The sequence below is a fragment of the Mustela erminea genome, chromosome 16 (assembly GCF_009829155.1).
Source record: "Mustela erminea isolate mMusErm1 chromosome 16, mMusErm1.Pri, whole genome shotgun sequence".
Lineage (NCBI taxonomy): Eukaryota > Metazoa > Chordata > Mammalia > Carnivora > Mustelidae > Mustela > Mustela erminea.
In genome coordinates this window covers 25,664,125-25,679,218 of record NC_045629.1, presented here as the reverse complement: position 1 = coordinate 25,679,218, position 15,094 = coordinate 25,664,125, and the positions used below count along the sequence as shown (strand labels likewise).

The 15,094-nt window shown below is 38.0% G+C and overlaps 1 protein-coding gene across 13 annotated transcripts in view; it reads left to right on the top strand.

The window, feature by feature from the left end:
- The window catches only part of STAU2 (staufen double-stranded RNA binding protein 2), a 327,264-nt gene that overhangs the window by 180,177 nt on the left and 131,993 nt on the right, over positions 1-15,094 (top strand). For all 13 annotated transcript variants that reach the window (XM_032316746.1, XM_032316751.1, XM_032316745.1 and 10 more), the window contains one exon: positions 14,548-14,855. In XM_032316746.1, coding sequence (XP_032172637.1) covers positions 14,548-14,855 — 308 coding nt within the window. The remainder of the gene's footprint in view (positions 1-14,547; positions 14,856-15,094) is intronic.

Sequence of the window (15,094 nt, the reverse complement as noted above, 5' to 3'; positions counted from 1 at the left end):
TTTTCAGAATATTTTTTGAGGCCAGTATTTCAGGCTTTGACCCCAAGAGCACTCTTCATGTCTGTCTCTTTCCCTGGTTCTTTCTGGGAAACTGACAGGTTTACAGTATAACTTCCTGCTGCTTTCATGAAGTTAGCAGACTCCTGTGGATTGCTAACCACCAAAATCTCCAGTGTTTTCAAGAGTGCTCTTAGGCTTAAACTTTCCCATAATCCATTTCAAATAGAGTAATTTCATTTGAGAGAGCTCTACAGCTTTGTTATAGACTACCTCACCCCCTGGGCATAATTTCTTGAGTCAGTGCTCTGGAGTGAGAATGGGGAGTTGCCACAGATAAGTTGTCACTTATCTGAGAGTGATACCCCTGCTTTATGACCAGAGTATTGGGCAGGGGAGGTCGACTCTGTTGCCCTTAGCTTGCCTTTCCTGACATGAATCTCGCTCCTCTGAGCAAGCTGAGGGAGGGATGTCAGTTCCCACGTTTTTTTCAGCCTGCTGTGCTTGTGTAGAGCCCTCACTTGTATGAGCGGGGGCTGGATGGAAGAAGGGATTGCCCAGTTTCATGTGTGTATGTATGTGAGGAATTTAGCTTTTTCAGCTTACAGCTAGGGGAAATGAGATATTCTGGTAGTCTGCCCTTCCTGGTAAAATGCCATATTCCTTAACAGGAGATTGAGGAGAAAAAGAGCCCCCACCACCATCTTCTTAGCTGTTTACGGGGGAGGATATGGGTCATGGCTCAAATGCCACAGATTCTTGTTTTTACCAAGATTTGTTAGATTTTCTTGATCAGTGACTTAGTATAATGACTTCTGATGCAGAACCTGGAGTTACACTAAGTGTCCCATGGTCTCTACAAGACTGACCTCCCTTCAGATACCAGCCGCTATTAGAGGGTTTCTAGGACCACTCTCACTTCTGACCAACTATTTATAAATTCACGGCTTTTCATGGCCCTTTATATTTGATAATTCACTAGAATGATTTACAGAATCCAGGAAAGTTCTATACTTAAGATTATGATATTTTTATAGCAGAATGGATACAAATCAGAACCAGCCAAGAGATGTATAGGGTGAGATATGGGAGGCTCCTAAACACAAAGCTACCAGTCCCTTTCTCATGAAGTCAGGGTGCATCATCCTTCCTTACGCATCATGTGTAATATGCACAGAGTATTGGCAGCCAGGGGGGCTCACTTAAGTTTTCAGATTGCCCAGAATTTTTATGAGGTTTTATTTTATAGGCATAACTGATTGAATCATTCATTGGCCAGGAAGTTGATACCAGTCTCCAGCTCTCTCCTTTCTCAGAAATTGGGCTAATATAATTTGATTCAAAGCTCTAACCATCTAATCACATAGTTGGTTTTTCTGACATGGCCATCACCCATCTTGAATCATTTTGTTAGCATAAACTCTGATGTGGTCCAAGGGGTCCCCCATGAATAACAAAAGAAATTCCAAGGATTTAGAGGCTACCTCCTAAGAACTGGGGACAGAGTCTAGCCAATTTTTTTATTACATTGGAAAATGTCTTATTTGCTGTATGCACTTAGAACTATTTCCAGAAAATTAAGAAAGTTTTTTTAAATTAATAGTTTTCAGTTATGGTTGCTTGATGGGGGTGGGTTAATAGATTTCCTCATGTCCTCTTTTGGAAATAGAATGCCCTGCTCTTTTTTTTATTAGTATTTGATTAATATTTATAAGAAAAACTTCCTTATCCTTAACTTTTAACTTGCCTATCTCATAATACTTGGAGTTTCTTTTAGACAGCATATAATTGGGTCATATTTTTTAATCTACTCTGCCAATCTCCTTTTAATTTGTATACTTAGGTCCTTTATATTTAATATAATTATTGGTATGTTAGGGTTTAAATCTGCCATTTTATTTTTCCTATCTATTCTTTTTTTTTTTTTTTCTTGCCTCCTATGGGTTACTTGATCACTCTTTAGAATTCCAGTTTGATTATCTAGACTACTTTTTTTTTTTTTTAAAGATTTTATGTATTTATTTGACAGAGAGAAATCACAAGTAGATGGAGAGGCAGGCAGAGAGAGAGAGACGGAAGCAGGCTCCCTGCTGAGCAGAGAGCCCGATGCAGGGCTCGATCCCAGGACCCTGAGATCATGACCTGAGCTGAAGGCAGCGGCTCAACCCACTGAGCCACCCAGGCGCCCCTATCTAGACTACTTTTGAGTGTATCTCATTATGTAGCCTTTTCTTTTTAGTGGTTACCTTAGGTATTACTTTATATAACTTATCATAATGTCGTTTACTAATATTGTTATTTTATACTTTAGAATAAAGTATAGAAATCTTCCCTTTTTATCCACTTAGCTTTCTTATTTATAATTGTCCTAAGTATGTCCTCTCTATATGTACATATATACATGTATACCTACTTTTATTTATTTATTTGGTAGGCTCCATGCCCAGTGTGGGGCTTGAAATCATGACCCTGAGATTGAGAGTCACGTGCTCTGCTGTCTAAGCCAGCCCAGGCACTCAGCCTGGTGCCTGTCCTCTTTTACATTTAGACTGACATCAGATAGTAGTATAATTTTTGCTTTGCATAAAAAAATAAATTAAAAAAAAACTCAAGAAGAGATATTCTAGTATATTTACCCATATTATTTGATTACCATGTTTCTTCTTCCTTCTTTATGTTCTGTGGTTCCTTCTTTCTTTGTTTCCTTTCTGCTAGAGGATTTGGTGTAGCCTTTCTTTTAGGGTGGGTTTACTGGTGAAAATTGTTTTAATTTTCTTGTATCTGAGAATGTTTTTTTCTGGATATAGAATTTTTTTTTTAAGATTTTATTTATTTATTTGACAGGCAGAGATCACAAATAGGCAGAGAGGTAGGCAGAGAGAGAACAGAGAGCCTGATGTGGGACTCGATCCCAGGACCCTGGGATCATGACCTGAGCTGAAGGCAGAGACTTTAACCCACTGAGCCACCCAGGCACCCCTGGGTATAGAATTCTGAATCAACAGTACTTTCACTCCCCTCAGCACTTGATGAATATTGTGCTTTTTCTTTTTGGCACCCCTGATTTAGGATGAGAATCTACTGTTGTTTGAATTGTTTTTCTCAGGTTAAGTTTTGCTTTTTTTCTGCCTGCTTTCAAGATTCCTTTTCTTTGTCTTTAGTTTTTGGAAGTTTTTTTTTTTTTTTAAGATTTTATTTATTCATTTGACAGACAGAGATCACAAGTAGGCAGAGAGGCAGGCAGAGAGAGAGAGAGAGAGGAGGAAGCAGGCTCCCTGCAGAACAGAGAGCCCAATGTGGGACTTGATCCCAGGATCCTGAGATCATGACCTGAGCTGAAGGCGGAGGCTTAACCCACTGAGCCACCCAGGTGCCCTGGAAGTTTAACTCCGATGTGTTTTGTTGTGGATTTCTTTATGTTTTTCCCACTTGGGGTTCACACAGCATTTTGAATTTGTGAGGTTTTTGACTCTTGCCAATTTCAGGCATTTTCAGCCATTATTTCTTCAGTGCTTTTTTCAGCCCCGCCCTCTTCCTAAAATCTAAGTGTAGATTTTAGATCTTCTTTTGTAGTCTCACTAATCCTTGAGGTATTCATTATTCATTTTTTCCAGTCTTTTTTTTTTTCCTCTGTTGTTTGTATTGGGTAATTTCTATCTTTTTAACTTCCACTTCACTACTTCTTTCTAATGTTCCCTCCAATCAGCCATTGGAAACCATCCACTCAGATTTTTATTTCAATTACCACGTATTTTAGTTCCAAAATTGTCATTTGGTTCTCCTTTTTATCTTCCATTTCTTTTCTGAGACTTTCTATTTGCTAAACCTTTCTGTTTTATAGTTGTTTCAAGCATGTTTATACTTGCTAAAATTTGTTAGATTATTCTAAAATCTCTGTCCTCTCAATATTTGCATCTTTGGATTTTTTTCTTTTCAATTTGAGATATTCATGGTTCTTGATATAATTTGCAAGTTTTGATTGAAACTTGGACATTTTCATATGATACTGTGAGACTATGACTCTTTTATAAACCTGTTTCTAGTGGTGTGTGGGGGGTGCCACTTGGCCTGTGAATGAGGGGTGCCACCTTGTTATTGTTAGTTGCAGGTGCAAGCCCAGTTTACCCCTTTTACTTATAGTGATACCCAAGGTGGGGGACTCTTTATTATTGATGGATAGGCTGTGAATTCTGGCTGCACATGATCTTCATAGATACCACAGTGGAAATAATCCTTTCACTCCTAGTTGATGATTAATGTCCTCATTCTCTGCAGTTCCTTCTTTCATCCTAAAGCTGTGCTTTTTCTATTATGTTAACCTAATACTTGAAGTTACTTTCTCACAACAAAATTATGATGCTGGCTGAGCACATTATTTTTCAATATCTTCCCAAAGGGTAGTTTCACAAGAGGAATTTTATTTTATTTTTTTTTTTTTAAGTAATTTCTGCCTGGCTCCTGTGTCTGTCTTTTCTATTATTATGCTACTTGAGTGAGACTCTGGTTCATTGAGCCTAGAGAATAAGTTTGAAATGAAAAACAGGAGACACCTCATATTAAGTTTATCTTGACAGTTTCTTTTCTCTGTTCTGGTGTTAGACTATTTCAGGACTCATTTGCACAGAACTTGAACTTACAGATGCAAAGAATAATAGCTCTGGGTTTTATATTTGTTTGCTTGTTTTACTGATTGAATGGTAGTTATACATGCTGACCCCAAAGCCAGATGCCTAGTTTCAGTCCCAAGGCTTGCCACTTACCAGCTGTAACTTTGAGAGGTCACCATGACCTTGCTGTGCCTTGAGGCCTTCGACCGTAAAAATGGAGATAATCATAATTCCTGTGACAGAGGGTCATTGTGAGGATTACTGAGGTAATACATGCAAAGCCTGCTTTCCAGTAAAGACTGTGTGAGTTTTAGCTATAATTATTGTTTTATGAGCTATCTGGAACAGATGCTTGGGGTGCTAGTAGGGGAACAATGGGATGCAATGTAGGGGGTTTTTGCAATAGACAACTGTTTAAGTATGTGTTTCTTCCTGCTGAGAGATTGGTCATTTGTATCATATGGAGGGATATAATCCATTGTTGGGGGGATGGGGTTTGGTGGGGGCTTTTTTTTGCAGTTTTAGGGAAGTAGTCACTAATGGATTTTGTGTGTGTGTGAAGAAAGATGACTAATGATCTTTATTTTATAAGCAACATTTTAACCCTATTTAAATGACACATAATTGAACGTGGCTCATTATCTTCACAAGTTGCTCTCAAACTTCTTTTTTACCCTAACAGTTTTGTCTTACTCAGTAGAAATATTCACAGTTCTATCTTACTGAAAATGTTGAGCCTTGAGCAGCTTCTACATAAGCCAACTGAGACCATCTTTATTTTTAAGGTGAATTGTAGATTTATTTATCATAGTCAGGTCCTTATCCTTTGTCATTATATATTTTAAAATTTTCTTCTTTTTTCAAGAAAAAATAACAGTTCAGCTCTTGGGTTTGAAAACTCTTGACTAGCCCCTTTCCTTGGCTAAGATAGTGTACATTAGTGCAGTGGAACAAGCTTTCCAAAGGCATTTCCCAATTTATTTGAAATTTGTTTTTTTAAAAATTCAAAAGCACTTTTTTTTTGCTATTATTGTTTTTAGGTTTTTAAAGGAAGCTTATCATTTACCATTTTGTTGTTTCCCTCCACTGCATTATACTACTGAAATAATGAAGGCACAATCCCCCTGAGGTTTGCAGGGTTCTGTTTCATGGCTTTCTGTCAGGACTCTCCCCTAGGATTCCACCTTTTGTGGATTAGGGCTGCACTAAGCACTTTTCCCTCTTGGTACTATGTTCACCAGAAGACTTTCATATCTTGCCAACAAATTCTGCCAGTAATTTAATAAATATGCATTCACAAAATTAATAAGTTCACATACATCATGTTAAATGTAGCCCCTGCCCTCCCAAAAAAAACAAAGAAAAAAGAAAAAATGACCAATAAAATGCACAAATTAACAAAATTAGTGCTGTCTAACTCTAAGGGCAAGAACAAGGTTAGTTTTCACCACTGATTTAATTTATGCTTTTTGAGCACATTAAAGTATGTTATTTTATTCATTAGTTCAGTAATGACATCTTTTTCAGTGTAGCTTTTTTTTTTTTTTGAGATTTTATTTATTTATTTATTTGAGAAAAAGTGAGAGAGAGAGAGAGAGCAAGTGAGCGAGAGAGACCATGAGCAGGGGGAGAGGCAGAAGGAGAAGCAGGCTCCCTGCTGAGCAAGGAGCCCAATTTGGGACTCAGTCTCAGGACCGTGGGATCATGACCTGAGCCAAAGTCAGTTGCTTAACGGACTGAGCCACCCAGATGTCCCATCAGTGTAGCTGTTTCTTTAATCAGAATAGCTTTAGTGTTATCTGTAATGTGAGATGTGATCAAATGTTGGCTAGTTAAGAGAACTTTCCTTCCAAGCTGATTCTGAAACTCATCTTAAAAAAGAAATTCTGGGGCACCTGTGTGGCTCAGTCTTTTAAGTGTTTGCCTTTGGCTCACGTTATCTCAGGGTCCTGGGATGGAGCCCCATGTCCAGCTCTCTGCTCAGGGGGGAATCTGCTTCTCCCTCTCACTCTCCCTTATTGGTCTCCCTCTCTCTCTCAAACAAATTTTAAAAAAAATTAAAATTAAAAACTCTGATAAATAATTTACATTTGTTTGATTTTTTCCATTGTATTGCTTTTATCCAACATTTTCCTTTTTTTAGTTTGATTTTCAGAAGAATTTCTTCCAAATTTTGCATTAATTGGTTTTTGTTTCCTTTTGAATAGTTTATATTTGACTTAAAAATTAGGCAGAACTAGGGACCCTTGAGCCTCAGCTTGAAGACAGGTGGATACTGAGCTGTGTGGAAAAGGAGAGGTATGGTCCCCTAAAAATAACACTCTGTTCCATTGTATCTCAACAATACGGTAGCAGGAAATGGAGATTTCTCTTTTTAAAAATTTTTTATTTAAATTCACTTTAGTTAACATATACTATATTATTAGTTTTAGGGGTAGAGTTTAGTGATTCATCAGTTGCTCATTATTATCAAGTAGCCCTCCTTAATGTCTGTCACCCATTTACCTAACCCTCCAGCAACCCTCAGTTTGTTTCCTAGAGTTAAGAGTCTCTTATAGTTTGCTGGAAGTGGAAATTTCTAAGGTCCAATCAGCTTAGTAGCTAAAGAACATGCAGAGGATGGATTGACTAATTCCATCTCTGGGAAGGTGACCATGGTGGTCTGGTGGTTCCTTCTTGGGCTGCATATGTGCTCATCTGATAAATGGCCCTGAACTTCCCTGGGATAGGAAGAACACTAGCCTCGAGCCCAGAGCCTGGAAACCAGAGACTGCATTAGGCAGGGGCAGTGGTCAAAGCTGCAGCCCTCAAGCTTGCCAGCCCCGCTTGCTCTGCCCCACCAATGCCAGCCCCGCTTGCTCTGAGGGCCATATCTAGTGCTAGTGCCACTGTCCTTCCTACCTTGATGTCTCAATAGGATCTTGTTCTAGGGTCTCTGTACAGAGCGAGAGGCCCAGAGCAATATAACAGCGCTTTCTTATAGTTGGGTTTTTACAACTTTTTAAAGCTATAAAAGTGGTACAGAGGGTTTGCGTGTACCCATCACTCAGCTTCTCCCAGTGGTGACATTTTACATAATTACAGTACATTTACAAAACTAGGAAATTGATACTGGTATAATACAATAGACCCCACTTGGATTTCATGAATTTTCGTGGAGATGATTTTTAAAAATCATTGTAAAATAGATAAATCATGTTATTGCTCATGCTTTTCTCAGATTTCCTGTTGTGAAACTGTAGTCCATTTCCCAGTTTTTAAGATTTTTCTAAAATTACAATTTGTTTCTGAAACTTTAAAGATAAGGTTTATTGAGCAGATTAGAATGATGACAAAAGATGTTATTACCACCATCAAGACACACAAGGGAAATTTAGTGAGCAGCAAATGCTAGCAAGGTGGACTTCACCTTTATCAACAGGAAGATCAGCCACATAACATATTAGTACCTGGCCGCCATTTAAAACTTTGGACGAGAGATTTTAAAAAACAAAACTCACTGGGAATCAATTTTGCCAGTAGCAGCCAAGTAACTTTTCAGATAACCAGTTCAAAAAATTGAGGGGTGTTTTAAAATAATTGATGATAATCAAGAGCAGGATAGATAACCCTAAACAAAAGTATTCTTTTCTTTTTTTTAAGATTTATTTGTTTATTTATTTTAGAGAAGGGGACTATAAAGGGGTGGGGTAAGGAGCAAAGGGAGATGGCGTCTTTTTTTTTTTTTTCCTCTAGTTTGATTTGATTTGATTTTGTTTTAGGAAGTCTAGTTAACATCCATCACCACACAGTTACACATTTTTTTTCTTATGATGAGAACTTTTAAGATCTAGTCTCTTAACAACTTTCAAATATGCAATACAGTATTGTTAACTATAGTCACCATGCTGTACACTACATGCTCAGGATTTATTTATTTAAGCAGACTCCGTGCTGAATGTGGATGCTGACATGGGGCTTGATCTCAACAACCTCGAGGTCAGGACCTGAGCTGAAACCAGGAGTCAGACACTTAACCAACTGTGCTACCCAAGCACCCCAGCAAAATATTCTTTCTGGCCAAAGAAGGAATAAAAATCTGAGGCATCAGCTTGCAAAATATACACGGATAATTGACTTTCTTATTAAAATTTGGTGAATTGTCCATGATGTTATCGAAGTAGAAGTAGAGTCTATCTACCCAACGTGTGCTAAATTTCAGTCAGAGGAATCTGCCACCCCAGCATTCTGCTCCTTATCTCACTTAAAAGAAATTTTTAGCCCTATGTGAATTATAATTTTTTGTTATGCAAAACTCACTGTGGCAAAAGAAGACCTGAGGATTATTGGATATTTGAATATTTATTTAAAAAATTTAGTCCAAGTTTTGTGACAAAATTTCAAAAAATTCAAAGCTTTGATATAAAAAGTGACTAACTGATTTTAATAAGAAATAGCTATGTACTCATTTCATGGGATTGCAGAGAAGTGCTTCCTCACAGATTAACCATTTGCACCAGTGTGATAACATTGTCGATCTTACTACATTGGCTTGCCCTATTGTTCTGCTACCCTGATAGTACTCACTACTCATTAACACGTTCTTCGGCCTCTCTCAGAGAGTCAGGACGTTATTGAATGTTGAAAGGCAAGGTTCTCCCCAGTTTGCTTATCTGCACATATGATAAAATCTTTAAAGAGAGCTTGATTCAAAATGTCCTCTGCAACTCTCCCAGTAAGGACTGGAGCTCCATGAAGATGCTCCAGGAGGTTCTGCGTGAACCGGAAGGTTCACGTACACACTAGAAAGAAGCACAGGCCTAATGGGAGAAACATGTAAAATGGGCACGATGGCCCAGCATTCCTCATTTTGTCAGATGTCACAGTTGTTGGCAAGGTTGGGCTTTTAAAATCCTATTCAAACATCCATATTTTAGGGAAATTTTGGTGACGTTGTCTCTGGAATGTTGAGGGGCAACCACAGTGACATGGATCAGCCTAGTGTCAACCCCAGGCAAACCCCAGGCGTGGAGTTTAATTCCTGGATTAAATGTACCTGTTTGGAGCTGGCTGGGCCCTGCACTTAACTCCTCAGTTGTTCTTTCAGGAGGTCATCGAATGTTATATTTAGGTATCCAGGCTCTAGAGACAGATGCCTCAGAGTCCTAGCCTAGCATTGCTTTGTCTTATCCATAGGACCTTGGCTAAGCGCCATGCTTCAGGTTTTTTCATTTCTAATATAGAGAAATAAAAATGCCCTTTTCTTGTGGTTGTTGTGGAGTATCAAATGAGATAATTTCATTTAAAGTGCTAGCATAATGCCAGGGTTGTATCTGCAGTGTAGCTATGTACAGTGGTTACAGACCATTAGTACCAGCGTAGGAGTATTAAAGACAAAGTCAGACAGAGATGAGGGGAGAATGGGTTAGGGACATCTCAGAAAGAGCATGAATATAGTAGGATGTAATAGGCTTGAGCAAGGGAAATATGTTTGAAGTCCCGGAGCAAAACTGAGGTCCAGACTAACAGAAAAGAAGGCACAGGCCTTCTTCACGAGAAGAAGTTTATCCTGCACAGTAATTAAATAAATGTAAATCAATATAACAATGAAATGTGGTAGTGTCAATAATTATTTAGAATAACTAAAAGCTATGTCAACAGATGAATGAGAAAAACAGGTTTAATTCCATACTGCTAATAGAAGCATAAATTGGTATAGTTTTCAGGAGGCCTAATTGGCAAAATAAGTTAAAGTTCTTAAATATGTATAGCCTAAATTTCTCTTTGATTCTACTTTCAGGCCCTCACCCTACTGAAAAGCTACTTATATTTACAACAGGAAGAACATAAATGAATTGTAACCAATCCATACACTCTGTTACTAATATTCAAGTTAAAAATCATTCAGTAGTTGACCGCAGAAATCCGCATGTGTCTTTACAGTCTTTCAACAACTATTATAATAGTTGAGCTCTCTGGAAAGGAATCTTCTTTATTTATGAAGAAAAGTCAACTCGGGCTTTACTGTAGAATAAGGGAGCCTGAACTCTGCATGAGTTCTTACACTGTGATGTAATGCCTCTCTGGAGTGTTGAGAGAGCATTTTTGTTGCTTTATAATATTGTTATTGGCAAGCCCATTACTGCTGTAGAATAACAATACTGAAGTAATGCTGTTAGTTTCTTGATTTCTTAAATTGAGTGTAGAAATTAGAGTCATAACATTTAAATTATTATTTAAGTAAGAATTATCTGTGGTATTTATGCGGCTTGTGAAATAACAAAAACCAGTAAGACATTTCACTTATCAAATTGGCAAATATTCTTACAACTTTATTGAGGTATAATTGAAGTATAATAAGCTACACATAATGTGTACAGTTTGATCAATTTTGACATATGAACTGTTTTTATTCACAGCACTTCTGACATCAAATATGTGAGGATTTTTTTTCCCTCATACCAACCAATTCTCCAATTTTCCAGATACCTGTTGGGTGTCTTATAGTTTAACTCAATTCTGACACAACTCAGAATTAACGTAGAGCCCCACAGATGAAGGGCTCAGCCTCACAGGACTGCCCCCATGTCAGATGCCAGTCATAAGTCCCATGCTGCCCCCTGTACTTCTCACCTACTGACTGGCTCTCAATTTAAGGAGTTCCCACAACCCCCTCAAGTTTGATCATTTGCTAGAATGGCTCACAGAATTCAGCAAGATATTTTATTTACTATCACTGTTTTTTTAAAATAAAGGATATAAAACGAACAGCCAGATGATTAGGTACATGGGGTGAGGTCCAGAAGGGTCTGGAGCACAGCAGTTGGTATAGGGGTACACCACCCTCTCAGCACATGAATATATTCAGAACTCAGGCGCCTTCCAAGCTTCATCATTTAAGGGTTTTATATGGAGGTTCCATTATGTAGGCAAGATTGATTAAATCATTGGGGATCTGTAGCTCCTCTCACCTCCCCAGAGGTCAGGGTGTAGGACTGAATGTACCTTTTTTTATTGTTTTGGTACAGAGGGTATCATTTAAAAATCTTCCCACTTATCTACACACAAAGCAGAGGCAAAGTTTTTTTAAATAATAATAATATTCATCCCCCAAATAGGAAAAAATAGGTACTTTCATATATTAATATGGGAGTGTGAAATTCTTACAGCTTTTTTAGAGTTATACCAATTTGGAGCAGATTGTTAATGTCAAAACTTAAAATGCATATTGTTTGAATAGCAATTCTGCTTGTAACTTAAGGAAATAAATTTTCCTATAAACGAGGATTTAAAACCAAAAATGTTCATCACTATGTTGTTTATAATTACAAAAATTTGGAAACAAGTTAGATGTCCAACAATATGGACTTGTTTAAGGAAACAATTCATGTAATGAAATATTATGCCTTAATAGTAGTAGTAGAAGTATATTGTTTTATAAACAACAGGATCATAGGATAGGCCTATGTTTTAACATATTTCTTCAACTCAACACCAAAAAAGTTCATACAAAAAAAAGATTAAAAGCATATATTTAAAGCATAATGTTAATAGTCATTTCCTCTGATGAGAGGAAGATTTGTCTGTATCCAGTGCATGTTTTCTTTTAAAAAATTTTATTGAAATTTCTTCCCAGTTATGAAACTAACACAAAGGCATAATAATAAAGCCAATCCATAAAATCCGTAAAATAAAATTATTAATTTGAGCTGTATAAATTATTTTTAAAAAATAAGAAATGTTTTATGTTTTGATGCTATCAGGATAAAGTCCCTGGACCTTGGCCCCTGCCTCCCTCCACCTTAACCTTTTGCAGTTCTCACCTGTCTCTTCAGGCCCTAGCGGTAAGGAACCGCTGAAGGTTTTCTGGCACACGCACTCCGCTGGTCCCTGCCTTTGTCTCTCTGCCTTCAGTTCTCTTCCTCCTTGGCTTTATTCTCCTTATCTCCTGAAATCTGCTGTCAGTGTCATGTCCGGGAAGCCTTTCCTGGGCTCCTAGTGCTTCTCCTTTCCCATGCCCACTGCTCTCTGGATCCATCTTCACTGAGGCACCTACCACTTTACATGATCCCTTTTCGTTTTCCTCTCCCAACAGACTCAACCTGACTGGAGGTCAGGACAGCGTTGGTTAGCACAGTGCCTGGAACCTACCAATAGGAGCTTAACCATGTGTGTGTGTGTGCGTGTGTTTGTAATTGAACAATAGAAATAAGATGTGATGGGATCAAACAGCTTGGAATGTTGGAAAAGTGTGACTATATCTGCATGACTGGGAACATGGGATCTTCATGAAGAATTTAGAAGAGAATAGATATGTAAGGAGGAACCAGATGATTAAGGGCTTTGTATGTCATCCCAAGGAGTTTGGACTTAATAGTTCAGTGATGGGAAGCCAGAAAAGACATTGAAGTAAGAAAATGGCTAGCCTTAGCATTTTTCAAAGTTTTTAAGAGTTGTTATTAATGTTATGTAAAACACTAGGTTATAGAATTGTTGAATCGGTATATGATACACCTGAAACTAATATAACACTGTAAGTTAAATATACTAGAATTAAATTAAAATTTAAAAAATTGGATAAAAAATAAATTTGTGAAGTCCTGGGTTAAGCCAGGTTGAATAGATTTTTGTTCTAAACTTCTCAGTCTTTACTATGCCACTAATGTGCGTTTTTCATCCTCCAAAAGGTAGGGCTGTGTGTATGTGAGATCATTTGCATTATTTCCTAGATTTATTTATCATGGGACACTTTTATTTGGGGCTGTGTTATAGACATTTGGGGAAATGTACACCAGGGAGACTAGCAGTAGTGAAACTTTTTAAAAAAGATTTTATTCATTTGAGAGAGAGAGAGAGAGAGCATGTTCGAGGGAGCACAAGCAGAGGGAGGGGTAGAGGAAGTAGTAGACTTCCCACTGAGTAGGGAGCCCAACCCAGAACTCCATCCCAGGACACTGAGATCACGACCTGAGCTTAACTAACAGCCATCCAGGCGCCACAACAGCGAAATCTTGTAGTGATTGTTAACAGTAGTCCAGGTGAGAAACAGTGAAGGCTTGAATCAGAAGGTTAATGGTGGGAGAGAGAGAGAGAGGCAAGAGCATGGGAATTAAGTTGTGTCTGTCAGAGCACATTCTCCAAAAGTGGTGATTTCTCAATAATTTTTAAAGATAACAAGATTTGAGAGATGCTAATATCTGATCCAAAGACATTAGAACATTCAGTGTGAAATGTGGTTTGAAACATCTCTGAGACAAATGATAGTCAAAGGAAGGGGCTTCTTTTATATGTTTACAACCCCACCGACTGATAACGTATCTCTCAGCTCCCTCCTCTTGATATCAGAACCTGCCTGTGGTCTGGCTTGAGCTTGCATACTTGATTATGACTGGACAAATTCTGGAGTGGCTATGGTAACTGCTTATCTATGGATGAGTCAAAATGCTGTATAGGTTGGGCACCTGAGCAGATAGACGGTGGCATCATAATGAGATTATCAAGATAGGAGACAATGCCAGTTTTGGGAAGAAGATACTCTGTCACTTTTTGAAGTGTTCATGAGTTAGAATTGTCTGTGGGATACCTTTGTGAGGGGAGGAACACCTGTAGGCCATCGGGTATGAGTTTGTACCTCAGATGACTTGGACTGATTCAGCCTTCATTTGACTTACTGTTTCTCAATTGCTGCATATATGAGGGGTTTCATGTCTCTTTTGGAGATGATAAATACTAAATTGCAGGTTGAAGACCCAGCACATTCTCAATCTTTTTAAACTTCTGACATGTTATTCACCTCTAAATTGAGGCAGCAAATGCCTTGGCACCTATGAGGAAGATGCTTAATTGACAGTTTCTTACCGCTTTGTTATGAAACCAAGTAAAATCATTATGTGAATAATGCTATAACATGTTTCTGTTTTAATTATTTAAATGTAATAACAATGTTCCTTAATTTTATTTATAGCTCCAAAAGGAATTCTTCATTTGTCTCCTGATGTTTATCAAGAGATGGAAGCCAGCCGCCACAAAGTAATCTCTGGCACTACTCTAGGCTATTTGTCACCCAAAGATATGAACCAACCCTCAAGCTCTTTCTTCAGTATATCTCCCACATCGAATAGTTCAGCTACAATTGCCAGGGAACTCCTAATGAATGGAACATCTCCTACAGCTGAAGCCATAGGTTTAAAAGGAAGTTCTCCTACTCCCCCTTGTTCTCCAGTACAACCTTCAAAACAACTGGAATATTTAGCAAGGATTCAAGGCTTTCAGGTATGATTAAAAGCAAAAACAAAATCAAGAAAACAAATTCATTAGCCCCAAATCCTTCATCACTATCCATCAGAAAGCTCATCCTTGCCTGCTGGTGTGACCTATATGCCACTTACATTGTGAAGTATTAGGAACACAGAAGTCAGAAAAAAGAGAGCCATATGCATGTGCCTCATTTTCTTATATTTTCATTCTATCCATTATTCTTTTGCTGCCTGGATCACCTCCATTTTCCTTCT